This window comes from Carya illinoinensis, chromosome 2 (assembly GCF_018687715.1).
Source record: "Carya illinoinensis cultivar Pawnee chromosome 2, C.illinoinensisPawnee_v1, whole genome shotgun sequence".
Classification (NCBI taxonomy): Eukaryota; Viridiplantae; Streptophyta; class Magnoliopsida; order Fagales; family Juglandaceae; genus Carya; species Carya illinoinensis.
The window spans coordinates 3,451,236-3,473,658 of NC_056753.1; the positions used below are offsets into that span (position 1 = coordinate 3,451,236).

Here is a 22,423-nt window from a genome sequence, read left to right on the forward strand (position 1 = left end):
CTTGATGGTCCATCCATGTCAGGATAGTGAACTATAATTGAAATAAATGAAAATATATAAATATATATATTTATTTATATATATTAGCCAGTAAGATGTCTCACCCATATAGATAACTCTTTATAATCTGAATTTTTATTGAGTTTATGCAAAGTAAAAATACTCAAATTTACATTAATTATACTTCCAAGCTTATCTAAGCACAAAAATTAAAAATCAATTGCAAATTTTAATTTAATACCTGAATAAATTCATATAAAATAATTTTAAAAAAATTTTACGTACAGTCATTGTTAAGTATTCTATAAATGTGATTAATTGCATCAATTTTTTTAATATAAAATAATTAATTTTATCAATCATATCAATGATATGTATAAAAAATACGTAAAAGTGACTGTGTATAACAGAATTCATAAATTTAACCAATATGTACAAAAAAAGTAATAATGGTAATTTTTTATTTTTATTAAAAGTTTAATTTACATTAACATTAAAGGTTTTGATTAATGTTTGAATAATAGCCGGTATTTTTTAATATTTTAGTTATGATTTGGAAACTATAGAATATGTGTTGTTAAAAGTTTAGATAAATGAAGAATTACAGATTAATATTGAAATTAAATTGAAGGCAAAAGTATAAAACTTTTTTAAATAAAAACAAAAAATGAAATGAAAGAGAAGTAGAAGTTTGGGGTCCCAAGTGTAGGTCAAACTAACCCACGTGGGGCAATTTGTCAGATTGGACGCAACAGGGGTCACAACTACACGTGATATCCCTATAAGTTATAACCCACAAGCTCTCTCTAGTGACGTGGAGGGATTGCAACCTTATCCAATTCTCCCTCCCTTGTTCAAAGCTTCAATAAATTCGAAAGCTTCAGTTGCAATAATGATTGTTGGAAAAATCTAGTGAGATCCGCGCACAGCCGTGCTTCGGGGAGTTTTCTACCGCCACGCACGGCTATTTTGAGATCTGTGTCTTTGGGTTTTTCAGATTTAACTGTTTTTATCTCTTCAGTTATGGCGCATGGGCTACACGTGCTGCCACCTCAGTGTTGGCTTTTTTCTGGCGATTTGTCACAGTGTTTGGTTGTTATGCTATGTTCTAACTTTTCCTAATCCAGGATCGAGTGAAAGTAGATGTATAGTTCCTTCCAGCCAGTCCAGACCAACATGTTGCAGCACAGCCCCCTATACTGTAGCTTCTAGCTGCAGTTTTATAGTCTGTTCATCAGACTATGTTAAAACCGTCACCAAGCGGTCTTTCCTTATAGGAATTGGGTGGGAGCCATTTGTTTGGTTCCGATCACCTGTTTTGTTTTTTCTTTTATGTGTTGTAATGTGTGTTGGCTTTGGAAAGACTGTAGAGGATCTCCACCCCATCAAACTTGTATATTGTATCTTTTAGTTTATTTATAAATATCCTACTTTCTGAGAAAAAAAAAATATGTATTAATTTAATATAATTAGTTAAAAAATAAATTTTATTAAAAATAATATTAATTTAAATTTTAAATATAAAAAAAATCAGTATTAATATGCAAATTAATACGCGACTTTACTTATACGTAACAAAACTTATAATTATTTATTTTAAAAAATAGGTGTATTTGAGTCGAGGTTTAGGGAATGTTTGGTAACACATTGTTTTTAAAAATTTTTAAATTATTTTATTATTATTATTTATAAATAGATAATATTACGGTGCATATTAGATGTGCATTTCAAATAGAAAAATTTTAAAAATCTACATATCATATACTATATTTCTTTGATTTTTTCTTTTACTAAATGTTTGATATATGAATAATGAGTAGAAGAATTCATTTAGTTTAATAAAAATAAAATAAAAAAAATTTAAAATATATTTAATCATTAAAAAATAAAAAAAATGTAAAGTTATTAATAGTCAATTTCTTAAATATTAAAAAATAAATTAAAATATATGAGTGAGTACATTTGGTGGACATATTTGAGAGTCATATTAGCATTTTTCTTTATAAATTATTCACTATTATTTATAAACTATTTCATTACTATTTACAAATTATCTGAAATACTTTTAATATACAAACAGAGCCTTAAAATATGTTTTTAATAGCTTAAAAGTTATTTAGAAAAATAGTAAATTTATAAAAAGTGTTTTAAGTATTTAAAAAATTTTTGAAAATTCACTTTTAGAAATATATCAAATTAAAGATTTTGTTAAAAAAAATAAACTCATGCAAATAATGCTATATTTTTTAAAAACCATCATAACTAACCTTAAAATGTGCATGTTTATCAAACAATAAACAACTTCTTAATAATAGAATTTTTTAGTAACGCTCTACAATTAAAAAAGGTTACTATAAAAAAACTCCATTTCTTACTACAATTTCAAACATGCATTAAGTGTAGATGTGATTTTGGAGTTTCCTTAAATTGTTATAAACTAAGACAACTCTTAATAATATCAAGAATTGCATTCTCTCTTTTATTTTCATAGATGAGATGAGATAAGTTGATATAAAAGTTAAAAGTTGAATAAAATATTGCTATAATATATATTTTTAATATTATTTTTATTTTGAAGTTTAAAAAAATTGATTTTTTTTTTTATTTTATGTGAAAATTTTTAAAAAATAATGATTAAATGAGATGAGTTGTTAAAAGAAACGAGACCTTAATCTTTAACAGATTATATTCTTGCTAAATCTATTTCTTTTTTCTTTCTTAATTTCTTGATGAAAGAAACTCTTTGATGCAAATTCTTATTTATTAAAAAAAGAAAAGAATATTTTTGTGTTGATGAAATGAACTTAAATAATATAACCAATTAATGGAATATAGAATCAAGAGATGAAAATTAGATAGTCCCACTGCCACATATTCTCAATAGTCCCCTCTCTAACCCTTGTCATCATGTGCACATAGATATAAGAAATATACCAAACAACCTTAACAGCATAATATTGGATTGGATCAAAACATCTAAATCAATTTCCACGTGTCGAGTCACTTCGAACTCGAATTAGAGCATAATAAGAAAACATATTCTTAACACTTTTCAATGTACCGTGACATTTCATCTTCATGTTTTAATTTAGGATTTGGTAGGCAATTAATTGTATGGTAATAGTTGAATGTTAAAGCGGCTGGTTTAGATACTAAGAATATTTAAAAATATTTAAAAATAATAGTAAAAGAATTTAAAAATATCTAAAAATATTTATATTTTCAAACAGATCACCAGACTCTTATTCGAAAAATGGTTAGCTACATGTACAGTAGCTATTAGCTAACACCGAGAAATTGATGTCAAACATGACTAAGATTACTGAAGTGCTAAGAATACTTCACTACTATTTATTATTTTATAATTACTTTTCAATTATTTTTTATTATTTTATACTACTATTCAATACTTTTTCATTATTATTTATAGAATATCTAAAATCATCCAATTACCCAAATAAAACTTTAAGATCCAAGTAGAAAAAACAACTCAAATAGAGAGAAACTAAATCATGAATAGAGAGAGGAGAATAATCTTAACTCCTAACCACCTCACAAAAAATAAAGTGATTCTAGTTGAATTATGATCCAACTTTGAATTAACTTTGAAGTTCAAACTAATCCCACAAATTCTAAGTGCACATGAAAACAACATAGGAATTATACTAAGGATATTTTGGAATTAAAATCATTATCAAAATAAGAAGTAGTTTTTTTTTTAAAGCTTAAAATATTGTTGATTAAGACGAAAGTTTGCCCACTTGGTGTGCCTCCAATATAAATTATACTTTTTTTAATTCAAACATTTTTAGAAAAATTAAAAAAAAAAAACTTATATATTACTAATTATTTCCTTAACCGTTCAGTAAAAAAAAATATTAAAAATTAAAATAAAATTCATGAACAGTCATATTGAGGAGGCAAACTCAGATGGCAGAGGATCATTTTCCTTATTAATAATCTATCTACTATTATACACAAAAAATAATCTGATGTCTTAACATCTAACTTTGAAAGTACATAAAATGAGTCATGAGTTGTTGAAACTTGGATTGGCATTCATGGATGTATTGTTGACAGTTACGAAAGAACAAAGACTAGGAGGCTCCCTATATGGTAGATCCATGCATTTAGAGGGGAGACCAAGAAGATAGCATCAGTGAAATCAAACAGGAATTGGTTGGGCGTTCAATGGAGCTGGAGGAGTTGACAACTGTTGTCTAAGTTTAGTTGTCTTTGTTGGTTGAAATTGTGGAGCCAGCCAGCCAGCCACCGTGTCCACGTGTACAGCATCCCACTACTTTTTACGATCGTTAATTGCTCTAAATTATTTTAATTTTGTGATGAATTTTGTTGGGTTGAGGTGGCCAGCAGCTGGAATACGTTGGAGGCTCCTCGATTATTCCTTTTTGGTTGAGAAAATTGACTGGGCTGGCATATTCGATGCAATTGGGTAGTGGTACCCATCTCCATCCAAAATGTCCTTTCCCACTCCTTTGCCAGCTGATAATTCATCATGTATATGCCCCACAACCCACTACCTGCACTTTACTAATTGAGAACTGAAAAATTATATTTATAGTTATAAAATACATACATATTATATAATTTTAAAAAAAAAAAATAAATATAAACTCAGATAATAAAAAATTAATTTTTTAATAAAAAATTTTATTTTTTTATAAAAAAATTATATAATTATTATACACGTCATGATTATATCTAACATTACTCTTAATAATTATTGACCTCATTTGGTTGTAAGCTAGACTTAACTGATATCAAGTATTTAGTTCAGTCTAATTTTAATCTAAGTAATCCAAATACTCAATTCTCAAATTACTAAATTCATATCAACTTAAAATATCTTTACATGTGAGATCCATATATAATTTTTTTAACTTAACACCTCTTTATACGTAGGACTCACAAATTTTTTTAACTTTCCATAAATAGCATACTTAAACTCATCTTAATATTCAAATATATCTAAACTCATTTTAAATGGATCTCACATTATAACTCACTATAAAGAATTTAATTCAGTACCCAAATGCAACCTTAATTTTCCTAATTTTAAGGGTCCTGCTATGGGATATCTGGTTTTGTTCCTGATTTTAATCGTTTGTGTATTTTGATTTTTTAACATTAAAAAAATAAAAATGTAATATTAGTGGTCAAAACCAGGTGGCAAATCCAGGAACAAGTTTTCCTAATTTTAAAGCTATACTTGAGAATTAAGAAAATTCATAATTAGATAGGTTGAAAGTGTGATCACACTAACACGTGTTATGTTAATGCTACGCGATAATATTCTATGTAAAAAATAGAAGATTAAGAAAGATATATATATATATATATATATGCGACGTACGTTTTAGATTTTCAAATATTAATATTGTGAAAGTTGTGACCTCAATTCAAATACTTATAATTATGTAATTAATCCTTAATAATTTACGTACCATGGAATTTATATGGAAGTTGTACGTAGACAACCATATGTGCATGCATGGAAGGTACGGATACACGGAGTTTGTTTGAATTAAAGGCCGTTGACAACATTAGGCCTTTTATAGAGTCCACATGTTGTATCTATCTCTTTTGATATGATAAAAAGCATGTGGGTGATAAGAAATCCCGATATAATTTATTTGGATTTAATCTAATTTTTTCCCTTTGTTTTCATAATTACTTGAGAAAATTATATACTTCTGACAACAAAATGACCAAAAGTAGAAAATAAAAAATGTATATATATACGCCCACAAAAGAGCATATATATACCATTATATACATACACATTTAATTGAAAGTGTTAGTGTTATTCCATTCCCCCTTTTCACTAATTATCTATGCTACCTCCATATATATTCTCCACCTCTTTTATGTTAACCTTAACGCAAAATGTTAGCTTCCATATGTAACATATGGTATCGGAGTTCATTTTAATTTGAGAAATACTTTAACTATAAAGAGATTATATAAAAATAATTTCATAAACTTATGTGACTTAGTATAGTTCGTCAGATTATAAAATAAATTTAATATATCAGATAAAACTATATTAATTTATAAGATTATTTTTATATAATTCGTTTGGAAATATAACAAAATATTTATATATTTAATGCTTATACCTAACATTATATCTTCTATATATAAAAAGTGTGTATGAAACGGAAAATCTTGTTTTAACGGTTTTTCTTGTTTTTCCGTTAAAGTTAACACCGTTTGTTTTAACGGTTTGGCACATAAAATGAAGACATAAATGTTGAGAGAGATAACATTCAATATTGTTATATGATTTATTAATCTCAATAATTATAATACTTAATAGTTTATATAATAATAAGTAATTAAATATTAGTTATTATATTTTTCTCTTCTCCTTAACATATACACGTGTATTAGGTGCATAAGACGTGAATCCCTAAGTATAATATACGTGTATTATACGTTTCATTAACTTAGATTATTGAGTATTCCAAATTTAAAAATCTCATATAATATATAATATAAGTGTCTTTAATCAAAGTGTTTTTTTTTCCCATGGTAGTAGGACGTAGCTTCCACTAAATCATATTCCATACGTGGGCTTGCTATGATAGGCACGTGACAAAGGCCGTGATCCTTGAGCTAATCAAGAAAGAGTAAATTCGGCCAACAATTTCAAAATATATTTTATGATTTATATATATGCTATATATAGAAAATATTATACCACAAATTTTATAAAAAGATTATGTTTTAACTTTATGTTGTCCCTGATCGACTCAACCAACAGCAAAATAAGAATTTCAATGTTGTCTCTATTGATTGTCTACAGGATGACATAAATTGATGAATTATAATACAAACAGCAAAAGACACATATTTTGAACTACCGTTTGTGTTAGACTTTTATTAAATTTTTCGTATACATCTTTGCTAAAATTATAGATGTTATAAACATGTATTGGATTATATGATACTTTGAACTAATTTTTTTATTTTCTCCAATATGCCTTAAATTATTAAGTGAAATCAATAATTTTTATAAAATATATATTATTTTTTACAAATAATCATTTCATAAAATTAGACAAACGTGCTTTGCACGTTACTCTTACCTAGTATTCTATATATATATGTATGTATATGTATATGCATGTATACATACGTGAGCTAGCTCTAACGTCATTTATTTTTCTGAGGGAGAGTATATACGCCTTTTTAATGTTAATCCATGAATTCAACACGAGTGACTTTAAAGCACGCAAGCAACATGCACGAGCATATGCCCCACCAGTAAGCACTGATCATCACGTTGTGCCTTAATTGGTTGCTTATAATTTACGTGAAAAATAAAAATAAAAAATAAAAAAAATTATCACACGTACGGAGCCTTGTGTAAGAAAGACAAAGTTGGTATTTTCTGGTGATCTCACTGTCAAAAAAGTTGGTATTATTTGTACAAGTGTACGTACGTTTCTTTAAGTATCCCTAGCTACTAATCTCAAGACTTTTGAGGGGTTTCATCTTCTCAAAGAGCAATGCTACATATAATCACTTTTGCATACTCCCTGCGCACTCCACTGATATGATTGGTTGGATTAATTTTTTTTTAATATCCAACCAATCATATCACTGGAGTGCACAAAAGAGTGCATAAAAATGACTGCACATAGAATTTTTGCTTCTCAAAATCACATACATGTACACACACATATATATATATATATATATTTATACATATTAGCATACAGATTCGGTAATCCAATGATTTCTCCCTCTCGTGCTACAAGAAAAAAAGAGTTATTTACTATGAGAATAGACTGATTTTGATATAAAATAATTAATTTTATAACATATTTTCAAGAAGATTGCAGCACTTATTATTGACTTGTAATTTTTATTTTGTTGGTGCAATTATATATGATTATGTAAAACATTATAATTGTTTGTAATTTTCAAAATGTCAATGGGTGTTCAATTAATAAAGTCTAGCTATGAGTACAAGAAAAATAACCATTGATAGCGGACTATATGCGATGAGAATGACTATTTGAGACCAAAATATTAGACTTATTTTGAAATAAAATAATCATTTCGCAAGAAATAACTGACTACAATTGAACACTTTTCTTGTAATACTACATGTGGCTCGGCCTCCACAGCCAGTAACGAACTTGGTAATTAGCAGCTAGCCAGCAGTTGATGGTTAAGTGTTACTAAGCAAACATGATCAATATCTTAACCTATTATTAAAAAGGAATTAGTAGTCAGACTTAAGAGAATTTTAGAGAATCTGCTAGGGAATATTGGCCTCTATCCTATAACAAATATGTATATAATATAGTATTTGCATTATATATGAATATATAATAAGTATGCAAGGAAACAATATTGGATGCCCGTCGTCCTTGCTTTAAGATTGCAATTCCTTCACCAAGCAAAAAGTACTTGATCACCCACATTAGTTGTGTGTAAAGAGAGGAACTAAAAGTAATGTTACAAAAACACTTACTTAGTTATTTGCTATAAAAATAACAATTTCTTATATAATTAAATGAGTCCATTTTCATTACAAAAAGTCATTTTTATTGTAAATAATTATTTTTCTTGTAGTGTGATCTATCTAAAATAATTTTGCATGCTATAAGATTGAAAAACTAATAATTGTGATATGTATTAATAAATTGTATCCTTAATGATAAATGGGCGCTTATTGTATGAGATATTTAATTTAAATGAGATTGAATGTAAATTTAGGAAAATACTTTAGTCACAAAAAGATTATACAAAAGTAAACTGACAAACTGATGTGGTTTGATGTGATACGTCATATTGTAAAGTTACTTTTATTATAAAATAGATCTAATGGATACCATGAAGTTATATCAGTTTGTGGGTTTACTTTATATAATTTCTTTATGTCTATAGCAATTCTCATAAACTTAAGGTTCGAGTTTAAGACCTCTACTTGTCATGTTAAATTATCACTTGTCCTGAAACATTAAGCTAATCGAAATAAGTAAATTTAATTGTTTAACAAAGAATATTTCTAACTGCGCGCATGATCAGTACCTAAAGAGATCGCAAACGGTCCTTTTCCCTTCTGATCACCATAGGGCAACTTTGCTAGGAATCTTACCCAGCTTGGATGCTATAAAGAGTTGCTTGTGCCAGTATGCTGATAGTCTTCCTGAAGCCTATTACATATTAATCCTCTTGCTTGACGGTAAAGCTCAGGCTTCTGACACTTTTAGGGTTCGGTTGGCCTTGTGTAGCTCTCATCCCCAATACATTCGATCAGATGTTTAAGTTAGGAAAAGAAAAGGAAACAAGTATATATCCTGATGTTTTGAAATCTTCTTGGTTTAGCAATCTCAGCCTCTACGTCAGTTAATGGCCGGTAGTCTCTTTCAGTATTTTGCTTACAAGCTTTGATGTTCATCGACTCCTAGTTCACAATTCCCACCTAATCCTTAACCCTATAATTAATTCTATCCTTTAACAAACTGACAGCCCACCATTAATTACCTTTACACATTCATATATATACCTCCCATGATCTTTACCTGATTCATGTCTCATCCATACAAACAGTACTTTAAAACCTTTTCCTTTTTTTGACTGGGGATATCCATGGCTAGAGTTGTTCCTGGGTTCACCTTCCTATTCTTTGGATTTCTTGGCTTAATCTCCATTCCAGCTGAAGCTGCCATAAAGAATTATCAATTTGATGTGAGTTTGTTGCAGGCTCAGTACTACTTGCATGCACAAAGTTGCATTGAGCTGTTCTTTATATTTATGATCTTGGTTTTTGTGTTGATCTGCATGTAATTTTCTCAGATTCAAGTGAAGAATGTGAGCAGATTGTGCCATGCAAAACCCATCGTAACTGTAAACGGGAGGTTCCCAGGGCCGACTATATATGTTAGGGAGGGAGATAGAGTTCGTATCAACGTAACAAACCATGCACAATATAACATGTCTATCCACTGGTAGGATTATTTGCTGATAACGATTGGAGAAAAAAAAAATATAAGAACTTGTAAAATTTTCTTTTTGTTTTTCTTCATTGCCTTGGTGATCATTCTTATAGGCATGGACTGAAGCAATATCGAAATGGCTGGGCGGATGGACCAGCTTACATTACTCAGTGTCCAATCCAGACTGGGAATAGCTACACTTATGACTTCAATGTAACAGGACAGAGGGGAACTTTATGGTGGCATGCACATATTCTTTGGCTGAGGGCTACTGTTCATGGTGCATTTGTCATCATGCCAAAACCAGGAACCCCATTTCCTTTCCCACAGCCGCACCAGGAATTTGAACTTCTGTTAGGTGAGTTTCAAGGAAATATATACGTACACTTTAATTTACATCAAAAAATTCCCATGGAAAAGTTTCGGCCATTAATTAGTTTCTGTAATTCTCGTTTTCTTCTGCAGGAGAATGGTGGCATGCGGATGTGGAAGAGGTTGTCAAGCAAGGGACGAACATAGGTTTACCACCAAATATGTCAGATGCACACACAATCAATGGAAAGCCGGGGCCACTCTTTCCATGCTCTGAAAAACGTAAGCATACTTAATATATATGGGCAACATGCATGGCTGAGAAAAGAATCGAGCTATGCATAGATAGTCCTTATAGAATCCTTTATTTCTACTTGTTTTAGATACGTTTGCAATCGAGGTGGAATCAGGCAAAACGTACCTGCTGAGGATTATCAACGCTGCCCTCAACGACGAGCTTTTCTTTGCTATTGCTGGACATAACATGACAGTGGTGGAGGTCGATGCAGTTTACACAAAACCATTCAGCACTCAAGCTATACTTATTGCACCCGGCCAGACCACAAACGTTCTGGTGCAAGCTAACCAAGTCCCAGGGAGATATTTCATGGCTGCTAGGCCTTACATGGATGCTCCGCTTTCCATAGATAACAAAACTGCTGCAGGAATACTGCAGTACAAAGGCATTCCAAACACTTTCCTCCCTACTCTTCCCCAGTTGCCCGCACCCAATGACACCGAATTTGCTTTGAGCTACAACAAGAAGCTCAGAAGCTTAAATACTCCACGGTATCCTGCCAATGTTCCTCTCAAAGTTGATAGAAATCTCTTTTACACAGTTGGTTTTGGCAAGAATTCTTGCCCAACTTGCCTCAATGGAACCAAACTCCTTGCTTCATTGAATAATATCTCTTTTGTGATGCCCCAAGTTGCGCTTCTTCAAGCTCACTACTTCAACGTTAAAGGAGTGTATAGAGTTGATTTCCCTGACAGGCCTCCGATTCCTTTCAACTACACCGGTGCTCCACTCACGGCTAATCTTGGCACTGCCATAGGCACAAGGATTAGCAAGATCGCCTTTAACTCCACAGTTGAGCTGGTACTACAAGACACCAATCTTCTAACAGTCGAGTCGCATCCATTCCATCTTCACGGATATAACTTCTTCGTTGTTGGGACGGGTATCGGGAATTTTGATCCTGTTAAAGATCCGGCAAAGTACAACTTGGTTGATCCTGTGGAAAGGAATACAGTCGGAGTTCCCACTGGCGGTTGGACTGCTATTCGATTCAGAGCTGATAATCCTGGTACTTGGTTCAATTTCAGCGAAGTTCATATGCACTTACAAAATTTAATTATGAGAGCTGCTCTGTCCCCCCAAAATGACTGCTCTCATTTTGATGCTAGTGTTTTTTTTTTTGAAATATTTTAAAAAAAAAAAAACGCTTTTATCGAGCGGTCATTTTGAGGGGACAACATAGCATTTTCCTTGAATTATAATGCAACCGGTTAAGTTTGAGACCATATATATATATATAAGAACTTTCAAAATTTAACCCTCTTTGATGAACTAAATTATGGGAGTTATTTGTTCTAAAATAATTAGAGACCTTTGCAATTGCACTAATGCTCCTAACATGACTGTCTAGGCGTTTGGTTTTTGCACTGTCATTTGGAGCTCCATACTAGTTGGGGATTGAAAACGGCATTTGTTGTAGAAGATGGACCAGGAGCCGATCAATCAGTTCTGCCTCCACCAAAGGATCTTCTACCATGCTAGCCGTATAAGTTTGAAAAAGCTGAGGGGGCCCTTTGTATTTAAAAGCATTTTATGTGGGAACTATAGTTTGCTTCTGTCCTGCAAAAGTTGCAGGCCAGTGTTTCTCGAGGATAAAATTTATGGAAAAAATGGTTTGAAGATTTGCTTGAAACTCGAATTGTAACATATATGTTTCAAGAATATGTAATAAATGCTGTTTGATTCCAGTTTATCACTTCTAATTACTTTTGAAACAATTTATATCAGCCTTAATGAGAGAATTGGGCCAAGATGAATTTGTATGAACCATTTTAAGTGGTTTCGTAGATCAAACACTTCAATTAAAAGTTGCATTTCTATTACCACCGTCGTTTCTTTTGCTTCAAAAGAACTGCTGTCCTTATGAAGTCGAACTTGAACCACATGTAAGCTCATGTAATTTTAAGAATCCAGGAAACAATGAAAGAGCCAAACCATTGGAATGTTTGTTTAACACAACCAATATTCTATTCAGGCTAACATTATTCAGCAATCAAGACAAGATTATGATCAAATCCTGACACAATTTGTATAACCTCGCAACCTTGTAAAGAGTCTAGCAAAATTGGCTCAGCTTCATCACTGGAGCTTCCTAACCCAAGCCTGCCATTCTTACCACAGCCCCAAACCCACACCTCTCCCTTAGATGTGAGAACAACGGAATGTGCACGCCCCCCTGACACAGAGACTGGAGTTTCACCAACTAACCCTTCAACCATCAATGGGATATGCTCTGGTCCGGTCCTTCCAAGCTGAAAGCTCCGATTCCATCCCCATGAAACAATACTCGTAGCATCTTTTATCGTATTCGTATCCGATGATGAAACCCTGCAAATTGCCAAAGAATGGCCAAGACCTGCAGCTATAGACACGGGAACAATGGTTATGTCAACTGGCAACATTCCCAAATCTTGATCTACTCTGCCCAGCTGACCATATACGTTACTTCCACAGCTCAACAGGGTGCCATTACCTGAATTAAAAAATTAGAACATAAATGCAGGCATAACTCACCTTTCCATATGCATATTAACGAAGACAACTATTATTACTTACGGTAGAGAACTATAGAATGATCTAGCCCACACGCAATGTCTGTGACTTCAACACCATGTAATTGCTCCACTAAACAAGGTTCCCAGACAATTGGCATGTTTTCCTCCTCCTTCATTCCTTCTAAAACCAGCTTCTCAGCAGCTTCGAATGCCGAGCTTGGGAGTTGTCCTTTGTTTTCTGGTATACCCACACTCGAATCCAGACGAGACCTCTCGAAAGATTCCCCAACCTTCCCTATCCTAGCATCAGCTGAATAACCCCAGCCAAACAAATTCCCATCCTCAGTTTGTGCAAGTGTATGCCCCCAACCAAATGACACCTATCAAAGGAAGATGCACCTCAACAATGTTTCCCATCTTATGTAAAGTATAGGCAAGTGTTGCACATAATGGTCATGCAGATTATACACCATGATGCTTCACAAGAATATTGTTTACTAGTAGCCCACCTTGGCTATCTTTTCTCCAGCAAGCGCTTCAACCCTGGAAGGTGCTACAGCCTCAACGATTCCTTTTCCAAGACCAAGCTGTCCACGCTTAGACTTTCCCCAGACCCATAAAGACCCATCATCTCCAATGGCTGCAGAAATTACCCCGGATGCAAATGCAGCGCAAACATTCACTTTGTCCAACCCTTGCACTCTCTTTGGCTCATTCCAAGAATCTCTGCTAAAGCTCAAATTTTGACAATCAGTTATGTACCTTCCAAGTAAAATTGCATATGAACCCCCACCCACGATCAGATTCAGAACACATTAAGCAAAACACGTATCCGACGTCAAATCACTCAAATGAAACACCAATTTTCATCAACATTACAGGGGAAAAAAAAAATGAAAGAGAGAGATAGAGCGAATCAAACCTGGGAGCAAGAAGACCACGGCCAAGCTGGGCTTCGTTGTTTCGACCCCAAGCCCACAGCTGACCTTGTGAAGTTACAGCCAAAGAGTGGTAGTGTCCGGCACTGAGGCTGGTAACATCAGAGGGGAGCGCAGGGACCGGCGTGGGCTCATAAGCGTCGACAGCAAGACCCGTCAGAGAGGAAGGCAATCCGAGAGCCCCCTGGCTCCCATCCCCAAAGCTCAGCACCGCGCTGCTCATCCATCTTCTTCGCAGCCCTTCCCCACAAACCCTAAATTCTCTTAATTTCATCATTTACCTCGTACTGACCTCTTCTTCTGCTGTGTCTAGGAAAATCTTTAATCCCACATTGAATATAAGCCGTCCACACAAAATACCACAAAAATAGGGACTGCTCACTTTTTTTTTTTTTTTTAACTCCTTTTTCTTTTTCACTTTAAATTATCGGCTTAAAAATATATTTCTCACCATTTTATTAAATATTTAATATTATCTCAAACATTTACATGATATTAAATTATTATTAATAAATATTAGAGTTTTCTCAAAAATAAGAAAAAAAGCTTTTACAACGCTCTTATTTATTAAAATCTTGATCATAAAAGGAATAGACAATCTTACACTATCATTTAAAACATATTTTGCTAAACTTCCTGTCAAAACCATTGGAACATATGGATTATATCTATATATATATATATTTCATTCCTCCAAAATTCTATTTCATTATGTAAATATTTAAATAATCTATTGTTATAAAGAAAATAATTTATATGATTTTCAAATATATAATCATTACATATTTATTTTAAAAAAAATTAGATAAATTCAATATAAATGTAAAAAATATTTAAATTTTAATAATATATCCTATTTTCTACCAATAGAATAAGCCAAGCTTGTAATTGTTTCTAACATTTATTTTATCCCAATAATTTTATTTGTGAGTTTTTTGTTGATATTTATTTGTTAAATGAGGTTTGCTATTTATTATTCTTACACATCATATATCACATTTAATTTTTTTATTTTTATTTATTTAATTTTAAATTTTATTCATTTTAAATTAATTGATTTTTTCTACTCATCGTCTATTACACATTTGGTCAAATAAAAAATTAAAAAAAAAATTATGTATGATATGTGATTTGAAAATAATAAATAGAATTTTTCTTATTAAATAATACAGATTTTTTTTTTTATTTTTTGTCTGTTTCTCCCAAGGGCCGAGTTAAAGACGATATTTCGGAGAATAAATTCTAATTTTCCTTGAAAAACAGAAAGAAAATCATGAGAACGAAAGAATATCCGAATTTTGACGAGGATAAATGTAAGAGTTCTCTAAATGTAAATACCAGTAAAGGCATAAACGATCAGAACCATTCCCAAGTCAGTGTGCTATTGGGTTGTGACTGTGAGTGTGAAGCAGAAAGAGACATAGACACTTCGGTTGAAGAAGATGGCGTTGGTTTCTATGGCATTCTCGCTCTCCACCTTATGCCCACCTAACCTTCGCCGAGTCAACCGGTGAGTTTCTCTAGTTTCTGCTCAATTCGTTGAATCCCATGTTTCAGGTTGCCATTATTTGATTAAACCCTCGATCGGTCGGGTTTGCATTGAATCGGAGTACGTTTCGAGATACTTAAGAAACTAAAAGGAAAATTAAGTTTTCGGAAACAGGTATAATTCTGGCAAGGCTTATGCAACTGTGGGCAAAGAAGCCTCTACTTCGTTGGGTGTGCGAGTCACAGAAGGAGAAGGGAACTTGCCCAAGGCTGTGCTCACTTCCGCTACCGGTAGGTTAGTATTCTTAAGCTCATTCCACGCCTTCCTCTCCTTACATTTATATATGTACGTCTGCTATGCAAAAGGTTGCCCATGCTGTAAATTTGAGCAATTACAATTGGGGATTTTAATTTTCTAATTTGTTCCCATCTCTTAGTTTCCTGATTTAAGATATAACTAATTATTGTAAGAAAACTAATTTTAGTTCTTTTAATATATAGCATTAGTGTTTTAGGATAATAGATGCACATATAGACTTCAACGGCTGATTGAATTTTCTGTGTGCAGCGAGGCAGATGTGTACTTGTTTGGAGGCTGTGTCACGTCTTGGAAAGTAGCAAATGGCAAGGACCTCCTTTTTGTTCGGCCAGATGCTGTGTTTAATAAGAAAAAACCAATCAGGTTTGTCTTCCTGCCAGCCTTACAATCTGATATTTTTTTTTTTTTCCATCTTTTCTTTAACCTTTCGTACATTTTTGCTCCTTTGCTGAATGTAGCGGTTTGGGTTATGTGGTAGATCAATGAATGATTTGGATATTCATTATTTGGTTTTTATGTTGATGAATATCTTATAGAAATTAAATTTTCACTTTTAAACTGGGTATACTGATACCAACAAGCTGAAGCTCAGTTAGTGTCTATTGAGTTTTACATGTGATCTCCAGGTAGGTGGTCAAGATTTAAAGCTAGTTAACATGATTGCAGGTAATATGTTTCAAGAACAATAATTTAATGAATTTTTAGGTGTTCTAAATTTGAAGAATGACTGATGAAAGTGAAACAGAAAGAAAAAAATGAGGTCATAGATAAACTTTATGACAAATAATTCTCCAATTATATTCTGTTAATTTCAGCCTTTGGCAAATTACAATGTCTAAAGATTATTGAAATCTTACATTGCCACCACTTAAGGAAATTATTATAAAGAGGATTTAAATCCTAAATCTCTGTGTTTTAGGGGTCATAAATTTGTCATTCTGCATATGATGCATGTATTGAATCCTATTATTACTCAAAAACTTAGGATCCTCAAATACTAACACTGTGTCTCTTGGAATAGTGGAGGCCTTCCACATTGTTTTCCGCAGTTTGGACCTGGACAAATACAGCAGGTACAGCTTCTACACTTGTTCATACCCCATTACTAGACTCCATACATATCGTTGCATTCTATTCTATATGAATTCGAGAACAATATATATATATTATATGAGATCATTTCATTTGATTTCTAGCACTTCACCTTGGAAAAGTCCGTTTGTGGATCTTTCCATAACTTAGTCAGTAGTACTTGGGGAGTGATTTTTGGGTTAGAATAATTGCTTTATGGAAAAATTTGAAGTTGATCTTAATACTGATAGAAATTGTAGTCCAGCCAAAAGTTATGGACGACTGAGCTCTTCCTTTCCAGTCAATACCCGCATGAGCCAGAAGAGTTTCTCGAGAATTGCGAATGATTACATTTTACTTTATTCTTCATTCCTGTCTTCTAATTATTATTAATTTTCTTTTCCTTTTTCTTTTACTGATGGAGGTTTTTATGTAATTTACAGCATGGATTTGCAAGGAACTTGGATTGGTCTGTTGTTGATTCTGAAAATGTGGAAGGAAATCCTGTTGTAACTCTAGAACTAAAGGATGGTACTTACAGTCGTTCCATGTGGGATTACAGCTTTCAAGCTTTATACAAGGTTGGGCTGTCACTTATCTCTTATGCATTTTTTTAAGAAGAGGGTACGCCAATTTTATTAGGGAAAAAAAAAAACCTCACTTATGGTGGAGAAAAATCATGGTTACATTCCAAACACCTTGGGGATACAATATTGAATAAAGCCCTAAACCAAGGTGTAAAAAAACCAAACCTTACCACATATTAAGAACCATACAGAAACTTTTTCTTTTTTTCCTTTTTTCTTTTTATTTTATTTTATCGGTAAGTACCATACAGAAACTTAAAAAAATATCTCATTTACAACTTAAGGCAGGGATGCCCAGTTTATCTATTCTCTTGCTTTGCAAGGCAATCAGCAGCTTGATTTATTTCTCTATAAACATGTTTCAATGAAATAACCATATGATTTGACAGCAATTTGATTGTGTCCCAATCTTCCCTTACTGCCTAATGGACACTTCCAAACCCATGCCACCAATCCACAATAACTTTAGAATATGTTTCAGCTTCGGTTTAGAACAGATGAAGCCTATCACAAACAACAAGTCCATCTAGCAAAGCTTTTACCTTTGCCATCATATTGTTTCCCCCACTCTCTTATGTAATTAATATTCAGTTAGGCTTTCTGTATGCTACATGGTCTCAAATTAACTTGTTATTTTCTCAATTCCTTGCAGGTCATTCTACATACAAGAAGCCTTTCAACTGAACTAACAATTACAAACACAGACAATAAGCCATTTTCATTTAATACTGCCTTGCACACATACTTCAGTGTAAGTATCATAATTTCCATCTATCATCATGTTCTTAACCAAAATAAAATTTCTTTCACTGACACTGTTACTGATAGGTAGTGGAAGAACTTACATATAAAAAAAAAAAAAAAATTTAAAAAAACGAAAAAAGGTATTGGAAGAACTTAAGATTAAAATTGGTAGAAAGAAAATATGAGACAATTGGTAGGTGACTTCACGTTGAAATTCTGAAAATGACCAGGATATTTCATCCTTAACTTAAATGGTGTTGTGAATTTAATTTCATTACATGATCTTGCAAAAGTAGACACAAATTAATAACATTCATTTCCACCATCGTCATGCAGGCTTCTGTGACAGGGGCATCGGTGAAAGGTTTGAAAGGGTGCAAAACTCTGAACAAAGATCCAGATCCTAAGAATCCACTGGAGGGTAAGGAAGAAAGGTATGTCGTGTTTCAAACAATGAATTTCTCATATTCTATTAAGTAGTGAATTAAACTTAAAATGTTTTTTCTCTCTCTCCTTAGTCACTGTCTGGGAAATGTCTGCAATATGTATTTTGTTAGCAAAATAAGCAGTTCATTAATTACAACTGTAACAGTGTCGCTTAGTACTTATCAAAAAACAGTGTCGCTTAGTAACATAAGAAAATTTTTCAGCAAATTTAAGGAGGCTTTCTTTGCATAGGCATCATAAAGAGGGATATGTCAGCAATTTTATAAGACTAGAAATGGGATCCTGCTGTTTAGGTTCGATTGCATGTGTTGGTCAGACACAAATGGTTTCATCCCTTGTTTGGACAAAAGGGATGCATTGCAAAAATTCTTTCAGATTTACGGTATTAATTGCCCAGACTTGAAGTGTGATGGAGACATTGCAACAGGGACGGTATGTTGCAGTTGTGAAGTATAACTTAGCCAGATGATTCTAACTACTATGTGAAGTTGTTGAGGGTAGCATGAGTTCTCATAACTCTTCATGATTCGCACCAATCTCTAATAGACTTTTCAGAAAGACTTTTTTGCATCTTCTGACATTTTTAAATCACAGGGATGTGGTCACTTTTCCTGGATTTGTAGATTGTGTCTATCTGGATGCGCCTAATGAATTGCAGCTTGATAATGGCTTGGGTGATATGATATCTATCAGGAACACTAAGTGAGTTGTAAACCTTATTTTGATGATTTAAATTGGTATATCTCTCAGACCTGCATCAATATTTGTTTGTTTAATATGCTTATCTTTTTCGTATGCAGTTGGACAGATGCTGTTTTATGGAACCCTTATCTGCAAATGGAAGCTTGCTACAAAGATTTTGTTTGTGTTGAGAATGCTAAGGTAGTAAATAGTCATTTTCTTTTCTTAAGTCAACTGTCAAGACTTGATTAAAAACAAAAGTTTCATATTCTATTGTTGATACTGACCACAGGCTTGATGATGCATCTAAAATGGTTTTAGTAACTTTTTATTTATCATCTCCAACTTATCAATTATGTGCATATTGATTTTTCTTTTCCGTGCCTAATTCAGATTGGAAACGTCCAACTAGAGCCTGCACAATCTTGGACAGCCACTCAGCATCTTAGCATTGACTGAAGTGTAGCTCAGCTCTGCTGTTGAATTTTGTACAACTTGTACTTCTGTCAATTCCAAAGTTTTTATTTGAGTTTTGCAAACCTTCAGCTATAAAAGCAAATAATCTGGCTTGTATCACTGAACTAGCACGCTCAGGTGATGCTATTGTATATGACTCGTATACCTGGGTTTTTGCCTATTCTTATGATTAATAAAATTTTGTTTACCAATCAAATAAATAAATAAATAAAAGCAAATAATCTGGCTTGTCCAAAGTTCTTATTCAACTAGACATATCTTTGATAGGTATTCCTATTAAAAAAATTCTATATGCAGTCACTTTTACATATTTATTATATACTCTACTAATATGATTAGCTGTATTATTTTTTTTTTAATATAAAATAATTTATTTGGCCAATCACATCAATGGAGTGCATAAAGAATACGTAAAAGTGACTGTATGCAGCAGAATTCATTTCCATTTTATGCATTTTAGAGTCTATTGAGTGTGATCCAAGGCATCTCTCTTTCTCACCAATAATCTCTGCAAGAACATTTCCCATTCTTGAAATGGTGGAAACGAGTTCTATCCCGAACAATAATATCCCTAGCATAAATCTTTGAGATGAGCTTTGTAACTATGTGGCAGTCCTCGCACACCCGAAGATTCTTAACAACCCGGATGGTTGTCTCCGGTCTAGTGCTTATTAGCCCGAATGCAATAGCCAGCTTTTCACTATGATACTGGATTGCTCTCTCTTTCTCCTCATCATGTAGATCAAGCAGTAAGTCCCCTGTTGCAGATTTATACCCTTCTTGCCTTAGTTTCTCTGTAATCTGGTTCCACATCCAATAAATCTTTTCCATCTGTGGATGGCACCCATCTCCAGCAGAAAATTCATGGACAATACCATTCACGCTGATTGCACTACACCCTGGAAGTTTTGAAACTCCTCTGTTTCATCTGGCTTCTCACTTCAACTGCTTGGTCCCATTCCCCAGCTGCAGCATGAATTCTTGCCAAGTGAATGTATCGCCCACCATGCCCAGGGTCAATTTCAAGCAGGATTTTCCCTATCTGTTTCCCTAACTCAAGATGTCCACGAATCCAGCAGGCGTTGAGCAGTGCTCCCCAAATGGCAGCATTCGGCTTTAAAGGCATTTTCTCGATCAAGTCTTTTGCTTCCATAAGCAACCCAGCTCTGCCTAGAAGATCTACCATGCATCCGTAATGCTCGATTGTTGGGTTCAACCTATAAACTGTAGTCATGCTCTTAAACATTGACTTACCATCATCGACAAGCCCTGCATGGCTACATGCAGTCAAAATAGCTGTGAATGTGATCAAATTTGGCTTAATTCCTGCTTTGTTCATTTGCACAAACAAATCAAGAGCTTCTTCTCCCTGCCCATGTATTGCAAAACCATTAATTATTGTTGTCCATTCAGAGGTACCTCTCTTCTCAAGTTTTGTGAAGACTTCTAGAGCTTCTTCCATGTCTCCACACTTACCATACATGTCTATAAGAACACAGCCCAGTATACGATCGATTTTTATTCCATTTTTAGCTATATAGGCGTGAATCCATCTGCCTTGATCCAATGCTCCTAGATGTGCACACGCTGAAAGTGAGATTACAAGGGCTACATTGTCAGGTTTGACTCCCGCAATCAGCATTTCACAAAAAAGGTTTAGAGCATCCCTGTTGAGTCCTGCCCCAACAAAGCCAGAAATCATTGCCGTCCATGAGACCACATTCTTTACTGGCATATTTTTGAAAAATTCAAAAGCCATCTTTAAGCTGCCAAGTTTTGCATACCCATCAATCATTGAGTTCCAAGAAACAATGTCTCGCTCAAGAAGCCGCTCGAAGAGGAGATGTGCAGATTTGATGCAACCAGAGATGGCATAAACATGAAGCAATGAATTTGTGGCATAAACGTCCAAGCCAAAGCCTGTTTTTATGATGTGGGCGTGGATTTGTTGGGTTTCTTCCAAAGCTGACAGAGTGGAACATGCTTTGAGCAGGAAGGGGAAGGTGTAAGCATTATGTGGGGCTGAATGACAAAGCATTTGATGGTACAGAAGCAGGGCTGCTTCTGGCTCATTGCTTTTTGAATATCCTCTAATCATGGTGTTCCACATGAAAGTATTGGGTCTACTAATTTCGTCAAAAACCTTCCGAGCATAAGTCAAGCTGCCAAAATCTGGGGAGATGCTGGAAGCCAGGAGCCTGCTCACTGCGTTTGGGTCTCCAATGAGACCTGTTTTATAAAGTCGAGCATGAATCTGCTTTATTTCCACCATTTTTGAACATCTTTCAAGCAGACACAGACTCTGTGCTACATTTGATTCTATGGAGGTCTGATTTTGTAGTTTCACTGAAATGGTTTCCATGGAATGGTTGATATGTGATAAAATTGGTATAGGTTCATAACGAGAAGAAGATGAGAAAAATGAGGAATTGTTTCTATGGCTGTGATTTTATTAGAAAGTAGGATAAGGTTCATGATAATGACAGATATATCCAGGCTTCTTTATTTATTTATTTATTTATTTTTATATAAATCTTTAAAGGACACTTTGGCTTGTCTGGTCATCGATAAATCTTCATTGAACTCTTG

The 22,423-nt window shown here is 33.3% G+C and overlaps 4 protein-coding genes across 4 annotated transcripts; 2 read left to right on the plus strand and 2 right to left on the minus strand.

The window, feature by feature from the left end:
- The first annotated feature begins 9,562 nt into the window (after positions 1-9,562).
- Positions 9,563-12,280, plus strand: LOC122297285 (laccase-11-like). Its single transcript, XM_043107309.1, has 6 exons — positions 9,563-9,729; positions 9,838-9,989; positions 10,091-10,335; positions 10,443-10,571; positions 10,673-11,596; positions 11,939-12,280. Exons 1-6 carry the CDS (start codon positions 9,631-9,633, stop codon positions 12,067-12,069), a joined length of 1,680 nt encoding a protein of 559 aa, XP_042963243.1. The 5' UTR covers positions 9,563-9,630; the 3' UTR covers positions 12,070-12,280.
- Positions 12,281-12,513: 233 nt separating this feature from the next.
- On the minus strand, positions 12,514-14,356 carry LOC122297295 (secretion-regulating guanine nucleotide exchange factor). Its single transcript, XM_043107320.1, has 4 exons — positions 14,005-14,356; positions 13,592-13,808; positions 13,144-13,462; positions 12,514-13,060 (listed from the first exon to the last, which is right to left on the minus strand). Exons 1-4 carry the CDS (start codon positions 14,295-14,297, stop codon positions 12,570-12,572), a joined length of 1,320 nt encoding a protein of 439 aa, XP_042963254.1. The 5' UTR covers positions 14,298-14,356; the 3' UTR covers positions 12,514-12,569.
- A 934-nt stretch (positions 14,357-15,290) lies between these two features.
- Positions 15,291-20,025, plus strand: LOC122297312 (putative glucose-6-phosphate 1-epimerase). Its single transcript, XM_043107344.1, has 10 exons — positions 15,291-15,530; positions 15,684-15,803; positions 16,077-16,190; positions 16,849-16,900; positions 17,342-17,479; positions 18,138-18,236; positions 18,566-18,663; positions 19,271-19,378; positions 19,477-19,558; positions 19,751-20,025. Exons 1-10 carry the CDS (start codon positions 15,463-15,465, stop codon positions 19,814-19,816), a joined length of 945 nt encoding a protein of 314 aa, XP_042963278.1. The 5' UTR covers positions 15,291-15,462; the 3' UTR covers positions 19,817-20,025.
- A 205-nt stretch (positions 20,026-20,230) lies between these two features.
- On the minus strand, positions 20,231-22,238 carry LOC122297304 (pentatricopeptide repeat-containing protein At5g66520). The gene is given in 2 exon segments (XM_043107330.1): positions 20,231-20,753; positions 20,755-22,238. Coding segments are annotated over 2 exon segments (1,866 nt in total). The 5' UTR covers positions 22,197-22,238; the 3' UTR covers positions 20,231-20,329.
- Between the last annotated feature and the right edge of the window lie 185 nt (positions 22,239-22,423).

What these genes read in the sequence shown, in the direction of transcription:
- LOC122297312 (XM_043107344.1), top strand. Translation starts at nt 15,463, where the DNA reads ATGGCGTTGGTTTCTATGGCATTCTCGCTCTCCACCTTATGCCCACCT. An exon ending in AACCTTCGCCGAGTCAACCG is followed by an intron (nt 15,531 to 15,683) that starts GTGAGTTTCTCT and finishes TTTCGGAAACAG; the next exon opens with GTATAATTCTGGCAAGGCTT. An exon ending in ATATCTATCAGGAACACTAA is followed by an intron (nt 19,379 to 19,476) that starts GTGAGTTGTAAA and finishes TTTCGTATGCAG; the next exon opens with TTGGACAGATGCTGTTTTAT.
- LOC122297285 (XM_043107309.1), top strand. Translation starts at nt 9,631, where the DNA reads ATGGCTAGAGTTGTTCCTGGGTTCACCTTCCTATTCTTTGGATTTCTT. An exon ending in TATAACATGTCTATCCACTG is followed by an intron (nt 9,990 to 10,090) that starts GTAGGATTATTT and finishes TCATTCTTATAG; the next exon opens with GCATGGACTGAAGCAATATC. An exon ending in ATTCAGAGCTGATAATCCTG is followed by an intron (nt 11,597 to 11,938) that starts GTACTTGGTTCA and finishes ATGACTGTCTAG; the next exon opens with GCGTTTGGTTTTTGCACTGT.
- LOC122297295 (XM_043107320.1), bottom strand. Translation starts at nt 14,297, where the DNA reads ATGATGAAATTAAGAGAATTTAGGGTTTGTGGGGAAGGGCTGCGAAGA. An exon ending in CGTGGTCTTCTTGCTCCCAG is followed by an intron (nt 13,809 to 14,004) that starts GTTTGATTCGCT and finishes GAGCTTTAGCAG; the next exon opens with AGATTCTTGGAATGAGCCAA. An exon ending in TCATTCTATAGTTCTCTACC is followed by an intron (nt 13,061 to 13,143) that starts GTAAGTAATAAT and finishes TTTTTAATTCAG; the next exon opens with GTAATGGCACCCTGTTGAGC.